This window comes from Anabrus simplex, chromosome 9 (genome assembly GCF_040414725.1).
Source record: "Anabrus simplex isolate iqAnaSimp1 chromosome 9, ASM4041472v1, whole genome shotgun sequence".
Taxonomy (NCBI): domain Eukaryota; kingdom Metazoa; phylum Arthropoda; class Insecta; order Orthoptera; family Tettigoniidae; genus Anabrus; species Anabrus simplex.
In genome coordinates, this window is record NC_090273.1 from 6,573,986 (window position 1) to 6,595,368 (window position 21,383).

The 21,383-nt window shown below is 38.2% G+C and overlaps 1 protein-coding gene across 1 annotated transcript in view; it reads right to left on the bottom strand.

The window, feature by feature from the left end:
- Positions 1 to 957: 957 nt before the first annotated feature.
- The window catches only part of BBS8 (tetratricopeptide repeat protein 8), a 76,883-nt gene continuing 56,457 nt past the window's right edge, over positions 958 to 21,383 (bottom strand). The window contains exons 6-9 of the mRNA XM_067153534.2: positions 15,934 to 16,105; positions 11,035 to 11,241; positions 1,923 to 2,087; positions 958 to 1,773 (exon numbers count right to left, since the gene is read on the bottom strand). Of these exons, the coding sequence (XP_067009635.1) occupies positions 1,971 to 2,087; positions 11,035 to 11,241; positions 15,934 to 16,105 (496 nt within the window). The 3' untranslated portion in view covers positions 958 to 1,773; positions 1,923 to 1,970. The remainder of the gene's footprint in view (positions 1,774 to 1,922; positions 2,088 to 11,034; positions 11,242 to 15,933; positions 16,106 to 21,383) is intronic.

The window sequence follows — 21,383 nt, forward strand, 5'->3', positions numbered from 1 at the left end:
CCGGCCGGGAATCGAACCCGGGACCCTCTGAATCGAAGGCCAGTACGCTGACCGTTCAGCCAACGAGTCGGACGGTACTCCTGTTGACACTATGGTATCGACGGTCACTTAGTTCAATGTTTGTATTTCAAGTTTTGTAATTTGCAGCGGAGCTGTGGAGTGTCAAGTGGAGAGATTGGAACATTTCCGACATATTCTTCTCTTGAGTTTAATAGAGGGGCAAAAGCAGCGGAAGCAGCCAGGAACATTTGTGTATGGCAATAATGCCATTGGAGAGAGCACGGCAAGAAAATGGTTTTCTCGCTTTAAGGAGAATCGTTTTGACATTAGCGACATTCAGGAAGACCTTCGGGGGTTCGATGAAGATCATTTAAACGCAATAATCCAAAATGATCCACGTCAGTGTACGTGGGAACTGGCAAATGTGATGAACTATGACCATTCCACAATCGTGGGACATTTGTATTTAATGGGCAAGGTTCAAAAATCCGGTGTATGGGTACGACATGCTCTGAGCCAAAACCACAAAAATCACTGGGTGGACACATGAACAACACCGGCCATTCCTATCCCGTATCGTTACTGCTAACATAAGGAATGGTTGAGCCCAGACAAAGACCTGCGTGCATCCACAAAAGATAATGTTATGCATCTGGTGGAACAGCAACGGTGTGCTGTACTATGAATTGCTTCCCTGAGGTGCAACCATCACTGCTGACAATTATTGCCAACAACTGAGACGTCTTGCAGACACCATCAAAGAAAAACGACCAGCAACACGGGGTGAAGTGATGCTGCTCCAGGATAACGCCCGACAACACTCTGTTAACCTGACAAAAAACAGTATACAGGAGTTGGGTTGGAAAATCATTCCGTATCCATCTTATTCACCTGATCTTGCGCCGTCAGATTTTCACCTTTTCCACTCTCTATCGAACAACCTTCAACAAAGTTCCTTTCCGGATGAAAATGTGCTCCGAACATGGCTTGACGAGTTCTTCGACTGAAGACCACATTATTTCTACAGAGGTGGAATCGAAAAGTTACCCCAGTGTGGTAGACTGTTGTAAATAGTGAAGGAGAGTATATTACTGATGATTAACTTCCCTCTTATGTGTAACTGATATGTTTAATAAACTTATGGGTTACGAACTTATGCACCAACCCAATAGAAGAAATGGGATTGATGAGGAGAGAGCAGTGTATGAAGGTGTGGAAACTATGTTCGTCCTCTCACAGTGACCTGTTACGTGTTCCTGCCTTGTGCCACACAGACACTGTTAATGAAATGTCCAAAAATATTCAAACTTAGTGTGATTTTCTCTTCAGTTTCCTTTGCATACAGATGTGCCAACCACATGCTGTAGAGTAGCAACATCTCTGGCCTTCAATAAAAACTCGCCTGTCTTGCCTCTCAATTGTGCAGCACTCATTTCATAGGCTAATCAAAGTTTTGAACCAGTTCTAAAATACAACAGTTGTTCCTCTCAGCTATAGTCTCAAATGGTTCACCTGTGGAAACAGAAGACAGCACCTTCAAACCCTCGTCACAAATGTGAAGCTGGCTGGGTGTGATACACAGAACTAAATCTAATTCTCTGTGGAAAGGAACAAGGAGAGTGTTCATACAGATAGGCTCTCTCTCCTCGGCCTCTAGAGAGATAGTTTCTGCTTCTCGGCTTCATTGGGGGAGGCTTCGACACTCACTGAGGAGCCATCTTGACAGCCTGACGAGACTCATTACCTTGGATCGAGCAGCAGTGCATCAGTTGCCTGGACAAAGAATACGTATGGTACAACAAGGTTCAAGCCAGAAAAAGAACTTAATAGTTTATATTTCATACCAATACTCATGCATGTTTAGGCATGAGATTTATGTTGTTCATAGACTAAATAATCTGATATTTAATGTTCAGAATTACCTCAAGCAAGTCTGCATCCTTGTGCTATGTGCTTCAACAGTGATTCTACTAAATAAAATCAAAATGTCTTTGTAGACTTTTCAGCAACTCCCTTGAACTAACGTGGGTAGGGTAGGCCTGAAGAGCTTTCTGGATCACGATGTAGCTGGTCTGTAGGTCACCCATCTGAAACACAACATCAGTTTTGAGAAACTTGATAACAAAATGAATTTGAGAAAATCAAAGTTTTAAAAGAAATGTTATTGTCAATATTTCAGTAGTGGAGTGGATACAGCCTCTTTCAGTAACGAGTGAAACATGGCCTTTGTTGGCATTCTGGTTACATTATATTGTAAGATGGTTGGTAATGACAGCACTCAGTCTCTCTAACCTACCTCACAGTACCATGCAGTGAAGAAGAGCCGTTCGTACAGCATATCATTACAGTGGATGAGACACGGGCCAGGTCATACGAGACAAAAATTAAACAAGTGGCATTCTTATTGATTTAAAAAAAAGCAGTAGTTTACCAGAACCGCAGCAATTTGAAGGTGATGTTCATTCTAGTGAACAGAAGTGATGGTGCCCTCCTAGTGCATATTGTACCCCAAGGACAGACCACGGAACAGAATGAGCAACACTTTCTGTGGACTGCTCTCAATCTTTAGCTCGGGTGCAAGTGGCAATGCTCCAAGGGGCTGGAGAGTGCTCTAGACCCCACACTTAAGCCCCTATGATATTGATTTGATTTTGAAGATGAAGGAACCACCTCAAAGCTCCATGTGCACCATCCAGAGAACAGATGATCCACACTCATCTTAAAATGACAAAGCAATATTTAAAATGGCGCTGATGATTCACAAAATAATAGTAAACAAATAGATTATCGCAATTGACAGGAAGAGAAACATCGGTGTTGTTACTGATCCAACAATAAGGTTTGAGAGTAACAGTTCACAGGCCATAGAAGTTGATTCTGAAGAGAGACTATGATCGGGTATTCCTCTTTCGCTTTTAAAATGTATTTGTTTAAATGTTTTATGTAATTCATTGCCAATGGTAAGTCACCATTTATATGATATATGCAATGAAAAATAAAATATTCCACGTTGGGGATAGCTGTTCAAAATTTAAAAATATGTAAGCTCATTTTATCCTAAGATAAATAGTGTGAAAATTGGAATGGCATTAAAGGGACCAGAAAGTGTGAATCAACTGAAAGGCGCTGCTTTCCGTATTACTCAACATATCTCAGAGAGTATCAGAGATATTTAATAGAATTTTTTCTAACTTATTTAGAACAGTTTCATCATTATGTGTGTGGAGTTTGAATGTTCTGTGACAAACATATCTATCAAAACTAAGCTTTTAAAAGAGAGATTATAATTAAAGTTGATCAAGAAATATATACGGTATTCATTTTGTGTACCTTTTCCTGGTAAACTGCTTGTAATACACTAAAGAAGCTTGCTGTGTCTATTTAAGAGATATTCAATGAGCTACATAAGCAAATTAACTATCGTATTTTATTCAGAGGCGAAGAAATTGGGTTTTTCTTCCAAGTCTTATCTTGTTATTTAAATCCTTTTATGAAATTTTCAGAGCCTTCAAAGTTTATTTCCATTAACTAATCAAGATATTTGGATAAATTTACTTCCACGGCTACAAGTGTACATTCTTTAACAGGATGCGAAGTTTCAAGAAGATTGGGTGTACACTTTTTCAGGAAGGTACATTAATTTTCAAAATTTTAACAATAATTTTCTTACAATTTTCATTTTAAAATGTCATTTTTGACAAATACATTTTATATGCAATATTGAGACTGCACACATAATAAGGAAAGTGTTCTAAATATGTTTGAAAAATATTATTACAAGTTGTCTATTTCATGACCGTATCGATGAGTATAATCAAGAAGTAAGTATAAATAACCACCTAATCGATACTTTATTATTGCCTCAGGAAAAATTGAATATAAATTAACACTTACAGAACATGTTTCGACTACTTAGTGGTCCTCTTCAGCTGTATAAAGAAAGAATTGAGAAGAAAAAACATTAGGACAATAAGCACAAATAATAAAAGTTCTTTGGAGACTCTTTTGTTAAAAAATGGAGGTCATCAGCACAGGACATCTTGCCTCTCGTTCTTGTTTGGAAAAGACGTTTATTCTGCGCTGTCTAGAGGGTCTGTCTTTGAGCGCGACCTGGTGAAGTGTGTCAGTCTGACAGTTCATGCAAAGCTCTGGAGAGAAGGGAAGTAGAGTTTTGTCGTCATCTAAAATAACCTGTGAGGGAGGAGGGAGATTGGGCTGTTCTTCTGCGATGTCGTGTTTGATTATATCTCTTGTTCGTCTAGTCTGTTTCATGTCTACCCATTCCAAGTATTTACTAATATTCTCGTATAAGATGTTTTTTTGCTCGTTGTTTTCGTTAAGATTCTCTTCACCGTTTTCTAATTTATCAAGAACGATGTGGATGTTTTCTAGGTTGTTCATTAGATTTCCTTTATTTATCATACAGATAATTTGAAGGTCCTGTCAGATATTGGTGAATTTGTGGTTGGACTCTTTCATATGGGATCCCATGGCAGAGAATCTTTTGTATTTTTCAGCACTGACGTGTTCCAACCACAAATTCACCAATATCAGACAGGACCTTCAAATTACCTGTATGATAAATAAAGGAAATCTAATGAACAACCTAGAAAACATCCACATCGTTCTTGATAAATTAGAAAACGGTGAAGAGAATCTTAACGAAAACAACGAGCAAAAAAACATCTTATACGAGAATATTAGTAAATACTTGGAATGGGTAGACATGAAACAGACTAGACGAACAAGAGATATAATCAAACACGACATCGCAGAAGAACAGCCCAATCTCCCTCCTCCCTCACAGGTTATTTTAGATGACGACAAAACTCTACTTCCCTTCTCTCCAGAGCTTTGCATGAACTGTCAGACTGACACACTTCACCAGGTCGCGCTCAAAGACAGACCCTCTAGACAGCGCAGAATAAACGTCTTTTCCAAACAAGAACGAGAGGCAAGATGTCCTGTGCTGATGACCTCCATTTTTTAACAAAGGAGTCTCCAAAGAACTTTTATTTGTGCTTATTGTCCTAATGTTTTTCATCTCAGTTCTTTCTTTATACAGCTGAAGAGGACCACTAAGTGGTCGAAACATGTCCTGTAAGTGTTAATTTATATTCAATTTTGCTTGAGGCAATAATAAAGTATCGATTAGGTGGTTATTTATACTTACTTCTTGAAAAATATTAGTTAAATATTACCACATTCACAGTCTGTACTTGTCATGATATGGGGTTTTTGGGCTTATGCTGTGTCAAGAAAATAAGGTGAAATTCTTTATGTCTTCCTCGTGAACAGTCGAGAGTTTTTTTCTGAAGAAGTGGAGCAAAGTTCTCTGCGAAACTTGACACGGCATACGCCCAAAAGCCCCATATGATGTCTATCAGTTAAATACTGTGGATACTTTCTGAGATATATTTTGTAATATAGAAACCTGCGTCTTCCAGATGATTCATACTTCCGGACCCCCTTAAGTACATTACTATCTGACACTGTTACCGTATGCTCTAGGGCAACCATCCTTTGTGGATTTTCTCTCAGCACAAATTAAAATTTTATTATAACTGTTTTCAGAAACTAAATTCCATCATCAAAAAATGATTGATATTTACATCTAAAATGTCTGAAACACCCACATGGTGACCAATTCGGTTTAGTCTGTAGAGGAAGAAAGGAAATGTTTCACTGTTACTGTAATCAATGTTGTTGTTGTTCCTTTCAGTTAATTTATGACTGTTAGTCTGTTGAAACTAAATTTGTAAACTATGTGAGAAAGAAAACATATGGTACAAAATAAGAAACAAATAAGTTTTCTTTTTCAGTTTTTAAGTTCTTCTTTATTCAGATGTAATTATGTTATCATCTTTTCTTTTTTCAGGTAATTTATAACTTTATTTAATCATAAATTACCTTTGACAGGCTGAACAACTGAACAGTTATAATGTAATTAATGCTGGCTGATCTTTTCTTCTTCTTCTTTCTTGGCCATATCTGTACCCATAAAACGAACACTCCCTAGCTCACTCAGAGTCGGCTCATCCGATGATGATGATGATGCTTGCTCTTTAAAGGGGCCCCATGGCAAGAGCTTTCTGTACTAAATGGTATTCATTTCTTCTTGTGACATGACCATACCAGCTGAGCTGTTGCTGCTGATGAGCAATCAGTGGTTCTCCAGCAAGGAAGACAGTGTTGTGTGGGTACGTTCGCTTGAGTAACGTATACTCAGTCTTCTTGCGACAATCATAATGCAACATACCTCAAAGTAGTAAGACTGATCGGACATTTGTCAGCGTGAGTCAGCTGTCACACTGGAAGGCGTAGAGCTTTCAGCTCCGTCGCGTGACTCAAATATCACATCAAACGTGTCATTTTCCCAGGGAAGAAATGTTTCCATATTTTTTCAAACATTTACCTTTTTTTCTATGTCTTTTTAATTCCTTTAAAGTTATGTGTTCTGGAAGTATATCTATTTCAAATACTGTCAAGAACAACTTCATTAACAAATGAAGAAATTTTGGTTTGTAAAATGTTGATTTCAAAGAAGACTCAGTAAATTTCAAGCCCTGAAGCGATTCTTGATTTCACAAGCAGTTTCACGGTGAGGACACTGCACTGGTGATACAATTGACTTTCCACTGCCAGCAACTTAAAAATGATGTTCGTCCACCTGGGTTTACTAGTAACTGTGCAGAGACTGGGCAGTACAACTTATATAAAGAAAGAATTGTTGAGTTCTGGGATTGATGAAGCCACACAGCTAAAATCTTCCCCAAATCCACGTGTTTCCCGCAATTTCCTTACCTCCCTTCGCATTCTCCCAATGATGCATTTGTAGCAATTGAACCACGATTCTTTTTTATTTTTCTTAATGTTGACAATATAGATTTCGCTCAGGTGGCACACAGTTATTCACTTAATATTCACCAAGTATTTCCTCTTGAATTCCAACTTTATCTTCATTTTATGATCTTTTACAAACTCCACTCAAACTTTTCTGTCTACTAATGTGATTCCAAGGCATCCCTCCATATTTTGTTAAGTCGACCTGTTCGTCTCCTTCCCAGCCCAGTTTGGATTCATGTAGAGCAGATAATCTTCTTTCAGGGAGCACAAAAGACAGTGGAAGTTCAATGGAGACATATCTGACTGGGACATTTTCTGGAAAATAGTGTAGCCGTCAATGAATGCTTGCGGACTAACTGGAGCTGCATATGACAATTTTCTCAGTTCTTTCTCGACCAGTGAGCTAGAATATAATATAAAGAGTGGCTATAGCAGTTTGATTAGTGCTCCGGGCAGAGGCAAGCAACACTATGGCCCCCACCATATAAATGTACCAGCTAACGACAAGACCTGCATGGAGCTGTCTGAATAATCTCACATATGTATCAAGTTCATCGTTGATAGAAATTATTTATAGTTTGGCTTTATTTATTGTTGCACAATATGTCATTTTGTATTGAACAGGATAATTCATTTAACATTTATATTAGTGTAATTTATTTATTGTAGCATGAATATGCCTACATCCTGTTTTGCATGCTTCTGTTTGAGCAAAACAAACAAATGTATCTCATTTCAGGTAACTTAATTTCTTTTCTATCATAAGAACGCTGCATTTATTTAAAGATCTTAATTTTCATCACTATAAAGCACAAATTCTCATCACAGGTTCTCACTAAAATATGAACAACTGACTAGGCAGTGGGTGAATAACATGAAGAGAGACAAGGTGGTATCCCAAGCAGCTACAGGGTCGGGTGTGACATTGGCTGCCCAAGGCATTACTGACAATTTAGAATTGCTCTTCTCATCCGTACATAATATGGGAGGAAACAGAAATAATCATCACCATACAGGAAGTGTTTATAGGGACAAATTTTCCCATCGACAGGAAGTGATGCCTCTCTTATCTATATACTACCGTTCCTTCTAATGACAGCACCTCTATTGATCATGATTGCTGTGCTACAAATTACGAGTCATTCACCGAGTAATCTGAAAATATTCTTGAGTACATAGCAGGAAACGTCATCCGTGAGGTGGAAAAGAAAATTATTTGCTACGACTGTCTGAAGGTTGTGCTTGCTCAGCATTCTGATGAGAAGAAAAAACTTACTCGCTAGAAAGATATAGTCTCTTTATCCAGCTCATGATGAGTGTGAATTTGTCATGTGGCTGAAAAAGTGTTCACAAAAAAAGTCACTGTCGCAAAGATAACATAAACCTTATATTAAAGATACAGAGTGAAGTTCTCACGTCAGTTGCAGAGCAGTAGTTTTCCAGTAATGATCATTTATTTACAGCTAACGAGTTCAGTAAGGAAACTTCTTGTAAATTAGACTGCATCACAGTTGCGAATTGAGAAGTGTGACTATTAATAGATCAATATAAAATTAAAATTGTTTATTGTAAATTTCACTTCCAGTCTATCTTATAAACATGTTATGTAGAAAGATTGCCTTCGAAATGTGTGATGATTCAGTGTGTTCAATTTTCTTGGCTGTTTCGACACGCATAATCTTGTACCATAGGCCTACACTCTTCCACATGCAGATGTGTGGATATCTTCACTCTTTTTGTTAAAACAATTATTCATTTAATCATTTTCAACCATACATTGCTTCAAGACAAAAACAAACTGTTAGTATTTTGTTTCTATTTCAAGTTACAGTATATTGCGGTTCTGTAGGGGAACCTCTGCTTAAGAAAAACGTATATGCATCGAGTAGTTACGCTTTCCATCCAATATTTTCATCATCAACTCAAATAATCTCAATGTTGTTTCCTAATGAATAAGATCTGTGTGAAAATATCTCGCTTACACAGCACTCTGCCTAGTCAGGTACGTTTAAGACATGGTGATCGCCAGTTCAACTTTCTCAAAGATGGCAGCGTGATAAGCTACTCTATGTATTATGTTCTAGCTCAATGTTCTCCACACCATCTAGAGTTAGGATTTTGTTGCATACATTTCTCAGGGCAAACAGATTTGCAAGGGCTTCAAAAACATCCTTTGAAGGGTCACCTGCCTTCAGTTGACTCCTGTGCTGTTGTCTTTAGCTTTGGCTGAGTGAATGGCTGACAAATCATTGAAGCAAGCATTAACCTTGGGGAAAAACACTTACTTAGTCACCAGATCCAGTATGTTCCAAAATACTTTGAGCTTAGAATGTAGAGTATGAGCTGTAGGGTAGCTATTACCTTCCAACAACATAATTAAATCCACAATCTAGTTACAGTTGTCTGCCACAAACTGAGCCTGAACTCACTGCTACTCATATTATTTAAAAAATGCAACACCATTTTCACTTCACTCACCTTAACCATAAAGTCAACAATGTCATTCAGATGTTCATGAAGGCAGAACGCTCACTCATACCAAGTATTCCACCTTGTCTGCACAGGCTTGGGAAACAATTTGATCCCCCCTGTGTCACCGTCGTATCTCTCGCGACGAAATTCAAGATGCATGTGTTCAGGAAAGCTGCCTTGCTTTTTGCAATAGCCAAGTTAAGTTCATCGAGGTAGAACTACCAGATATGGCCTACAAGATTAACTTTGTGAGCCCAGCATTGCTCATGAACAAGCCTCCTTAAAGTACTCTCACAAGGACCCATATAACAAGATGAATCAGTAACTATGCCCAAAACATTGTCATATTGAACGTCGTACTTGTTCAGGGTCTCAATAACACTTTATGAGAACGTGGCACTCATGACTTTATCAAGCACCATAGTAGAAGCTTAATACACATCCTGGCTGTTCCTTGCTTCCAAAAGGCAAAACAACACATTAAAAACACAGTTCCCCAACTTGTCTGTAGTTTTGTCGTAAAAAACAGAAAGTTGTTTTTTCTTCTTTTAGGAATGCTAATCTTCAGCTCTTGCTGCATTTTATCCCCTACAATAGGAATGTAATGCTCCCGAATACGTTCGTCAGACAGAAAGTCCCCGCTATATTTTATGTACTTGTCTAACTTCTCAACACTAATCCCAGAACTCAAGAATACCTCAGTTGTGTCAATAATAAATTCATTTTTATCTTCTTTTGCCTTCTTCGCCTGTGTAAGTGATTTCCTCACAGGTAACGGCCACTCAATGATCTCTTCTGTTTGCCATGCTTGCGGTTATCACTAGCGATGTGTTTCATCACCGTGTCCCATATTTCAAACTCCAGCCATTTGTTACAAAATTTACACATCAATATTTTTATCATTGACGGAACGAACTGAATTTGCTTGCCCGTAACAATGCACCTTGTTTTCACTTACAATTTAAACACGCCAGTCACTGAACAATGCGGCCGGTGTGGTCTTGGTGATTGTTAGAGAGTGGCATTGCATTGGTATCGGCCAAAACGTCAATTTAGGAGTAAAGCAGTGCGGAGTATAATTGTATTTTTAAGCGACATGTTAGAAATTAGAAAATAAATTACTAGAATCAAATCCATGCATTTTTTATTTATTTGTTAAACTCAAGACCTGCTCACTACCTAAGTGTGAGGGATATAGAGTTTAACAGAAATTGTTTAAAACACATTCAGTCTAGAAACAAAATTCCTCATTGAAAAGCTACAGATCATTTTTAATCAATCCAAATAATATGGATATTGTTGTTATAATTATTATTTCTTACTTCAACAGGAAGTATAAAGTAAGTTGAAAATTAAACTCCAACTCTTTGTGCAATGAGCTTTTAATACTGATACTGAATTATAGAGTGCACCTGTCATCTGCTGGAATGTGATTAAATTTTCAATACATGTTCTGTTTTAACACAAGTGTTTTTATAATACTGTTGTGTGCTTTAGTTTTACTCTCACCATGACAACTAATCAATATGAGACTTCGCTCACAAGGTGCCTGTGAAAAGTTATACCAACAAGTGTTTTAAAAACTAGTTTCACTGTAAACTGAATGATTAAAAATCAGAGAAGAGGCCAGAACCTGGACCTTTATAGGTTGCCAACCCAGCACTTGAGAGGGATGTGGGACCTCGTAGAGCTAAACTAACATTACAATAATGTTACCTTCTCCGACAGTGATGCCTGGTTATAATGAGGCTCGAAGAGATATGGAGCGAGGCTGGCAGCAGCTTGAAAGAAAGCACGAGCTTGTTCTGGTTGCCCTCGTCTCACTTGCAGGACTCCTAGATTGTTGTACGCTGGGGCGTGGTTACTGTCTGCGCTCAATGACAGGCGCAAACACTGTACAGCGAGGTTCAGATCACCCACTCCCTGATGACAGAGAACACATCAGCCATGTAGAGTGTCGGTCGCAGGATCCCAAGATCACATGTACAAACCCAGCAGAGGAGTTGGAGTTTTGAAAGGTGGGAAAAAATGTATTTGATACTGCATGTTGAATGATGTTGCCAAGATGTCTGGTGTTTACCCAACAAAATTAATCAAAATTTACCCACAGATCACCAAGAGAGATCTGGTTAATTCTACCGACTAAAATGGAATGTTACAACTAACATGGCATCACAAGGCAGAATTATTGAGACTTCATGAGTAAAGAACTCGTAAAAATCTCTCGTGAGACCCCAATTAGAGTATGGTTCCAGTGTATGGGACCCACACCAGCACTACAAAGCTGCACGATTTGTTCTGGGTGATTTCCGACAGAAGAGTAGAGTTACAAAACTGTTGGAAATTTTGGGCTCAGAACTCTCATGATACAACATTTTTATCTTCTTAATTAGTGATTTTGGTAGATTCCTTTTCAGTAGGCATTCCTATACATGTTTTCTATTAACTGTAGCATAAGCTTTTTACAAATCCAAAAATACGAAGATGATTTCCTTGTTCCTTTCCAGATGTTTTTCCATTATCGTTCGCACTGTAAATATCAAGTCTATTGCTGATCTATTCGGTCTATAACCATATTGTTCGTCCTCTAACTGTGTTTCTATTATATCCCTCAGTCTTTTGTCTGTGACTTTCTCCATTATTTTTAGCCCATGTGACAATAGGGTTATACCTCTATAGTTTTCACATTTCTTCCTATTTCCTTTTTTGAACTATGTTACAATGCTTCCTTGTTGCCAATCTTCAGGTATTCTTTCATCCTTCCATATGGCATTGAGGGCTCTGTATAGCCACTGTAGTCCAGTGCTTCCTGCTGCCTTAATCATATCAGCATTGAATTCGTCTTTTCCACTTGCTTTATCTTTGGTCATTGCTTTCACTGCTCTTTGAAGTTCCAACCATGTTATCAGGTTCTCTCCTTTTCTCCATCTATTATTTCCATTTTCTTATCTGCTTCTTCCTCCAAGCAGTCATCCTCATTATAAAGTTGCTATTTGCTTTACGTCGCACCTACACAGATAGGTCTAATGGCGACAATAGGACAGGACAGGCCTAGGAATGGGAAGGAAGCGGCCGTGGCCTTAATTAAGGTATAGCCCCAGCATTTGCCTGGTGTGAAAATAAGAAATGACGGAAAACCATCTCCAGGGCTGCCGACACTGGGATTCGAACCCACTATCTCCCGGATGCGAGCTCACAACTGTGCGCCCCTAACCGCATGGTCGACTCGCCCGGTTCGTTATAAAGTCTTTCAAAATATTTTGCCATCACCTTCCGACAATCCTTTTCATCATGTACTATGGATCAAGCTTCTTTCTCTCTAATGCCTTGACTTTTTCTTGATTTATTCTTTTCGATTTTATTACTTTATAGTTCAACAATAATAAAGGTGTTTTAATTTGTTCCACCTATTCAATACTTATATTTTCACTTATAGTGGTTACATAAATAGATTCTTAGTTACGTGGGACATGTTTCGCCCTCAATTAAAGGCATCTTCAGCCTAAATACAATCATCAAAAATACAACTAAATTATAAGTGGAAGTTAAAAGTTTAGTCAGTTATTAATATTCGGAACATAAAAATGTGAAAAGTGATACAATATATAAAGATGCTAATGGAAAACTGTCTTATGATTAAACTATAATCTTGTCGGAGACTAAAACTTCTTCTATTAAAATTCTAATTAAAAACAGTTCATATAAAATATTAGTGGACAACCAAAGTGGTAATAATATAAAGCCAACGACATGAGGGCGTGAACACAAGCATAAACTTGATTGTCATGAATACAATCTTTCCAAGGCCGCTGATGAAATTCGTCAGCAAGTGTTTAATAGTTTAATATTTTCTGATTTCCTCAACTACCTTGCTCAATTTTGTTGGTAAACTCCCCCCAACATTTCTCCTTTTCTTCCTCAATACTCCTCTTTACTTGTAGTTTCAATCTTTTGTATTCCACATGTAAACTTTCTATCTTATTCTCATTCCTCTGATATGTTTTTTTTTTCTTTTCCTTATCCATTTCTTTCTTCACCTTGTTACTTTTTTTATTTTTTAGTTTGTCTGTCCACCACTTTGTCTTCTTTGCCTTAACCTTTGCTTTTGTTTTCCCGCATACCTCAATTGCTGCTTCGACAAATGTCTGTCTTAAATTGTCTTCTTCTCCACTTTGTATTTCCGTGTTAGGCAACTTCCTTTTTATACAATCTTGGAATGCCATTCTTTTATCCTCCTCCTCCTCCTCCGATTCCCAAGTCCTGGTCTTTGGTTTCTTCTTCAATACAATTTTAGGGAATTTTACTTGATTTAATTCTACAATTAGTAATCTATGATGACCTTCCATACTTTCACTGGGGATTATCTTTCGTATTCATGACGTATCTTTCCCATTCTCAGTCTGTTATTATAAAATCGATGAGTGTTCCATACTGTCCATCCCAACTATATCGGCTGATCTTATGGCTATTTATCTTCATAAACCATGTGTTCTTTATTATCAGGTTATTTCTGATACAAAAGTCCAACAGTTTCTCTCCATCTTTATTTCTATCGCCATACCCATGTGGGCCCAGAACATTCACATATCCCATTCTATCAGTTCCCACATGAGCATTCAGGTCTCCCGTTATCATGATTCCATCTCCAACAATGTGTTTCCAGTTCATTGAGGAACTCTTGTTTTTCTTCCACGCTACATCTTGTCTGTGGAGCATACACCTGTACTATCTTCAGTAGTTCCTTGTTTACATGTATGTGCATTATTATAGTTCTTTCATTTACATACTCAACTTCAGCTATTGGTTCAACATTCTGATTCACTACAAATCCCACTCTATTTCTTTTCTCATTACTGTTACCCATCCAGTACAAGGTGTACCCCTTTCTTAGTTTCTTCATTCCTTTCCCTTTCCATTTTACTTCACTTAATCCCAGGATGTCGAGTTTTTGTCTCTCCATTACATCAATCAATTCATTTTCCTTCCCATTCATTGTTAAAATATTTATTGTTCCAAATCGGGTTTTGTTCTCTGATCTAACACTTGCACAAACATCAGCATTGCCATCGTACTGTGCAACTGTAGCCAGAGACTTGTAAATTCCATCCGAAGCTTGTATTATAGTTGAAAGCAGGTACAAATTTACTCATCTGCTGACCTGCTAAGCCTAACCCATCTGAGGATTTTCTTCCAAAGTTTACTCCCTTACCCTTTGAAGATCCCTCTTCTCCACAAGGCAGTGGTTTCCTCTTCAAATCTTCCCCAGAGAGGATGTGTTGCCTCATCCACCATCTTTGCCATTCCGAAGGTCTCCTTCTCTGCCTAAGATACAGGTAAGGTCTTCAACCGTAACCCTGGGCGTGGGTTCCATGTTACACCCCATGAGACTGGATCCCTGCCTGAACTTAGCTCTCCTTCACACCGGGCTACTGATGTGGAGGATATCCACCCCGCAACGTGGATGCGCCACACAAGAATTACTCAAGTGATGGATAGGGAAGGTGACACTATCTCCCTTGAGCCGGGTTAATGGTTGTGTATGATGCCACAGAACTAATGGGAGATAATTCTCAACTGAAGCAGAATGTTAAATGACTGTTGTTTCCGATGCCTTCTCGTTTCCACTTCTTCTTGGCGGAGGTGTACGATTGGCTGTGGGGGCAGGTGTGAAGGCTTGTGCTTTCTCCTAATTATCAGAGTTCTGCACTGCGTTTCTTGGAAAAGACTCGCAAGTGTAAATACTTTCCTTGCCCTTTCTTACTCACCAAGAACTGCTAATCAGTTTGCTTGGTCATGAAAGGTATTTAGCAAACTTAGCCGTAAGAAAATGGATCGATCAAATTAGAAATGTTGTAACTGGGCGAGGTCTGGGTTTGCAGCAGATTATTGAAGAAAACCTCTACATGGACAGAAGTAAATGGAGAGCACTCAATCACTGCACCCAGGAAACTGGAGCTGGTTCAAGATGATGAAGAAGAACCATAAAAAAATACATCATTTTTTATGTTGCCACTTGTAGACCTTTATCAGTCTGACAATAAAGAATACATGCATAACACATTTTAAAATGATCTAAAAATTCTTTAAAATGTTATGTAATGACCTAAAACCTTCTTGAAAGTTGAAATAATGACTGATCATGCAAAATTGGCTGAAAATGCAAAATAAAAACTTATTTGTTATATTGCAGAATTAATTTCTATACCAGTGAGCAATGTCCTAATGCAAAGGGAAAAATGATAACATTTCAACAACATCTGCCGTGTACATCTCACAGACAAGTTATATGGATCATTAAACGTAAGGAACTTCATATTTCTTATCCGTACTGAACTGAGATCACAACTGAATTAAAATTAAAAAAGGTGGAACCTGCTGGATTTTAATTCAATTATATGGATCACTCGCCCAGACAGATGGCAGGGTATAACCGAAGACTTGACTGACTATATCTGATATTTCCTAAAAAAACAAATATATCGGTTATTTCATTCTTTAGTATCAATAGTAGACTAATAGATTTCAAAGTCGCACATATTTTAATAACTTGTCACTGGCAGTATTGAGGGTATCTTAAAAACGCAGGAATATAAACACATCTGTAGAAGTACTTACAATGGCCACATGAGCAATGTTGTACCAGACATCAGCAATGCCTTCATCAGTAGCCAAGCTGAGAGCCTGCTCGAAACAGGTGAGGGTCATATCGTACTGCTGGGCGTAGAAACAACACAGACCAAGATTGTTGAAGAGCTCAGCATTGTAGATACCCATCTGTAGCAAGCGCCTGAAAGGGAGAGAACTTCAATCAGCCTACTTCACTTGGGAAGAGTTAATGTTACACAAGCAGTAAGCAGGCCACAGAGCCATTTCCTGATGGAGGCAATATTTTTAAATCTGTGTCTTCGCTTTCTCTGAAGTTTCAGTCTCATTTCTGATGATGTGAAAGTTACCAAGATATGGGTGCTTTCTTCCCTTTTTTGTATTTACCCAGATTGCTTCTTATCCTTTACTTCGCACATCAAGAGCGAGATGGCTCCTCAATCAGTGCTGATGTGCACCCTCCTGATGAAGCTCAGAAACAGAAACGAGCTCGTCAGACTGAGAAGAGATGAACTGATGAGGGGAGAGCAGTGTATGAACATGAAGATTTACGTCGCACCGACACAGATAGATCTTATGGCTCTCTGACTAAACTGTAATAATAGTACAGCATTAAAAATCCCTCTTTCACCGAATAATCTAAAATATGAATCAGATTTCATAAAAGAAATAACCAGATTCAATGGGTTCAATCCAGATATGATCAACAAATTCAACAAAATCATTAATAAAGTCAGACTAAAATTAACCACAAACCTTTCTCCAATAAAACCCAACAAACCAAAATTCGCAAAATTCGCATTCACCAACCCAAAAATCCATCAAATCACCAATCCTTTAAGAAAACATGAGGTAAAAATCGCTTACACAACGCAGAATCCAAATCGATTTTTTTTTTTAAATGCATAACTCAGTAAATTCAACCAATAATAAATATTCAAGCTCGGGTATATATAGACTCAAATGCTCAGTATCTAATTTTTCTTATGTTGGTCAAACTGGCCGCTGTTTCTCAACTAGATATGCAGAACATTATAACGCCCAAAAACATAATAAGTTCTCTGCGATGAGTAACCACATGAAAGAAACAGGTCACAAATTTACTACAATAGATCAGGACTTACAAATCTTAAAAAGAATTGAAAAGGTAAGCTCATGACAGAATACAAAAACTCATACATCTTCCTAGATCAACAGTTTAACAAAGACAAGAACTTAAATGATGTAGATAACAAAAGTCCTCTTTATGAACAGATTCCAATTCTATTACAAAAACTATTCCTTCTGAATAGTAAGTTTTGTAAAATATTTAGCACCAAATCAGTAAACACGCCCACCAATCCAACAAACACACCCCCCCTCCCCTCGTCAAGCTGCTGACAACTACTCCTCACGCGCAGCGAATGGGCCGTCAGCCACGCCTTCTCAAGCTCAACCCCCTCCACCAAGACTTCACAAATACAACACGCGTAGTAAGAGCTCGGCGACTGCCAATTCCTCTAAAACCCTCAACATAAGCTAACTTCTCAGCAGTCGAAGGGGTAAGTGTCAACACTCTTCATTCAACTTCCACTATTCAGCCCCTTAATTCCAATTATGGTCATTCATTACATTTTCAAATTAACTCTTTAATTACAGAATTTCATCAAACACTTGGCCAACCACCAGATGACAGCAACGTTCCCTTTTAACTAATACGCTCACCGCAACATGCCTAACAGCAAAGAGCCACATCTATCACAAACTCTTACCACATCAAAGAAGATGGCCTAATGACATCGATACAGACTTCAATATAGCCTACGGCACCAACATTTCCAATTAATATTATCTCAGAAAGAACCAGGCCATATGAAAATTCTTCAAAATGTATAAGCATATAAATGAAAATCAATATTTATTACCTTCAAGAACCAACGACCATTACCATTGCTCAATTTTCCACAAGTTTTTAACAACACGCCATCTGACAACTAAATGGAATGTTTTCTGATTTTTATCTTTATTGTAATTTCTTTTAATATGTCATAATCCTCAAATAATTATCATGTTTTAGACTCCAATATTATCACAAATATTGTCAAGTAACAGCATACTACATTTTATATTGTAATAGTTGTTTAACCATCTCTAATACATTTTATACGACATAGTTTTTAACAGCATTCATAAATTATTTCCAATCAGATACTTCATCTATTTCTAAGGTAAAAAAATATGGCTGATGATGCCTACTATTGATAGGTGAAACATGTACCATCTAATATATTAATTTCATGTTAACAATTTTGATAAGGACAATGTCCTAATTTTTAAGATTGTATTGTATTGAATAGGTGGATGAATAATAAAACATACAAGTGTTATTTAATACAAATACTTTCAATATGGACCCAAAAAAAGAATTTTATCACATGTCATCATCATCGGTTTGCCCTTCCAGCGAGCCAGGTAGGGTGTTTGAAAACGAGCATCCTCCAAATTTGCCTATTCAAAAACATTTCGTTGTCCAAGACAGATTCCCAATTCCATCCTCTTCTCTTCACGTCTTCCCTCAGTTGGTCCATCCATCTTCTTCTTGGTCTTCCAGCTGGTCTTCTACCTGTTATTCTCTTTTCCAAATAAGCACATGGTAACCATTTAAGTCTAGATGACCTAAGTCTTTCCTCCATCGATTCATTTAGATCTAGGTTAGATCAGATCTCATCATTTTTCACATGATCAAGTCGGGTCTTTTGGAGGGCAGTTCTCAGAAATTTCATTTCACAGGCTTGAATCCTACTACAATCCTTTGATGTTAATGTGCAGGTTTCCAGAGAATAAGTAAGGATGGGAATGAAATATGACTTGTACAGGGTCATTTTTGTTCTTTGTGGGACTTTCTGATCCCATAGTAGGTGTCTAACGATACTGTAAAAGTTGGAGCCTTTGGTCACTCTGTTTGTTATTTCTATCTCAGCCATTACGCTTCCTAAATAACTGAACTGGTGTACTACTTCAACTTGGTGGTCCTGTATTTTTATGTTGCATTCTGTATTATGTCTGCTGATTTTCAATGTTACTGTTTTTGATGGGTTCAATTTCATTCCATAATCATCAAACTTCTTACACCATGTTCCGAGCTGTCAGCGGAGAAATGCCATGGAATGACATTAGTAGACGAATAAGTTTGAGTGGCATCTTTAAAAGTAGGAAAGTTCACAATATGAAGATAAAGTTGGAGTACAAAAGGACAAATTGGGGAAAATATTCATTTATAGGAAGGGGAGTTAGGGATTGGAATAACTTACCAAGGGAGATGTTCAATAAATTTCCAATGTCATTGAAATCATTTAAGAAAAGGCTAGGAAAACAACAGATAGGGAATCTGCCACCTGGGCGACTGCCCTAAATGCAGATCAGTAGTGACTGACTGAACTGAAATAAAGCACACACAATATAACATTAATAGGCTACAAGACAATACAACCATATTGCACCAAGGCTTTGCAGAATGGAATCTGGCTCAGGAAGTGTATTTACAAAATGATTTTTCAGTCACCGTCCATTAAAATGGCACATCCATATTGTAATCCCTGCCTATGTGTAGCGTCTACTTCCTTATGACTAACAGACGAGTACCCTTTAGAGCCTGCTTAGCAGCTCACATTGCTTCGCACTTATGTTACCTAACAAATTTTACAATTATAGCCACTGTGTCTGCCAATGTCCTATTATAAGCACCAACAATGCTGGCCATCGTCAGTTCTCCCTTATATCCTCATTGGGACACTCACTATGAAGCAGAAGACAATTCCTCCTGCAGTAATGTTCTTCAGCAACCAGTATCTCACACTTATTGTTAGCTCTCAGCTGAAGTGCTGAGAGTTCTTGCTTAATGGATACAAGCTCAGCACTTACAGACATCTGAAAATCACGGAACTCTGAGTACAGAGCGCGGGCCTGCCAGCTTGTTTAATTGTGACCATCACTTTTAATAACTAACCGATAGTTCATGTGTACATATATTTAGTGAAGGAATCAGCGATTTCCCGCAATTATAGGATGTCACAATTGACAAAGTATAGCGTATCAGGATACACAAATGTTTATCTTACAGAAATATAGTGGTGGGCCGATGACCTAGATGTTAGGCCCCTTTAAACAACAAGAAATATAGCTTTATTAAGGTGTTGTTGGGAATGGGATTATTTTGAAGGAAATACTGTGACGCTTCACATGATGAAAATTTTCTTACAAGAGCATTAAAGATCTGAATATTCATGAAAACACACGGCATTCACACCACAAACCGTGGAACAAGGAATACATTAAATACATTTTATTTTATTAGCATCACGGGTCCATACTCAGTCCATCTGATGAGCTCTAACACAGTCATCTGCTTGCACTTCCTTTTCGATTTACACATCTATTTGTTCGTCAGGAGCATTACTCACACTATTACTAATACTACTACTAATTTCACTGAAAAAATTGCATTCCTAAACACCATTACTTTCTAAATGGGATTATATATCAGTAACTTCCAGTCCAGCCGTCTTGTTTCCGAGCGAATCTCAAAGTCTAGAAATAGCCCACTTCAAACTAATATTACCAAGCACATGATATTAGCAAAGGGCATATAACATTGGAGAGGAAGGGTGGGTGGGGGCAGTAGAATAACACCTGTGGTATCTCCTGTCTGTCGTAAGAGGCGACTGAAAGAGGCCCCAGGGGCTCTGTACTTTGACGCGTGGTTTGGCGACCATGGGGCTGAGTCCTGGCATTGCTTCCACTTACGATAACTTCATTTTTCGAAATGTTGGATCCCTTCCATTTTTTCCCTCTGATTAGTGTTATATAGAGGATGGTTGCCTAGTTGTACTTCCTCTTAAAACAATAATCACCACCATCCCTACACAAATCCCATATGCAACTCACTCTGCCATCTCGAGTAAAAGTTGAGTTACATAGTAAACTGAGACAATGGAATAATTCCGTGGTCCGGCATTTGGTCCACCAAGACGAAGCATGGAACTGTTCCGTTGCTCGGGCCTAATGAGTTCATACTGCTGGTGTTATGCGGACCGACTTAGAATATTCATGGCCTCTTCTTTTATCTTATTTGGCCTGAATTGGCTCTTAAGGCCGTACGCTGCTGTGGGCACCAATGGATGTTGGATGTTGTTCACGAGTTGCTTCCATGGCTGTCCTGTTAAAGTTGAGTCTGAAGAACCTCAAGTAATCTATAACTTGTTTGGCTCAGGTTTTCTCTAAATTGTCTACTGAGTGGATCTGTTTTGTAAGGTAGCCTGGTAGTAACCAATCGGCCCAAACCAGCAAAGTCATCGTGTCAGCTCTTCAATGGCTCCTTGCTGTCCACGTCTCCTTCAAATTCCCTTATTTCTGATATGGTCCCAAAGTGAAATTCATATCATTTGGCTCAGATATTGCATTTGGCAGACATCGAATTTCACTAG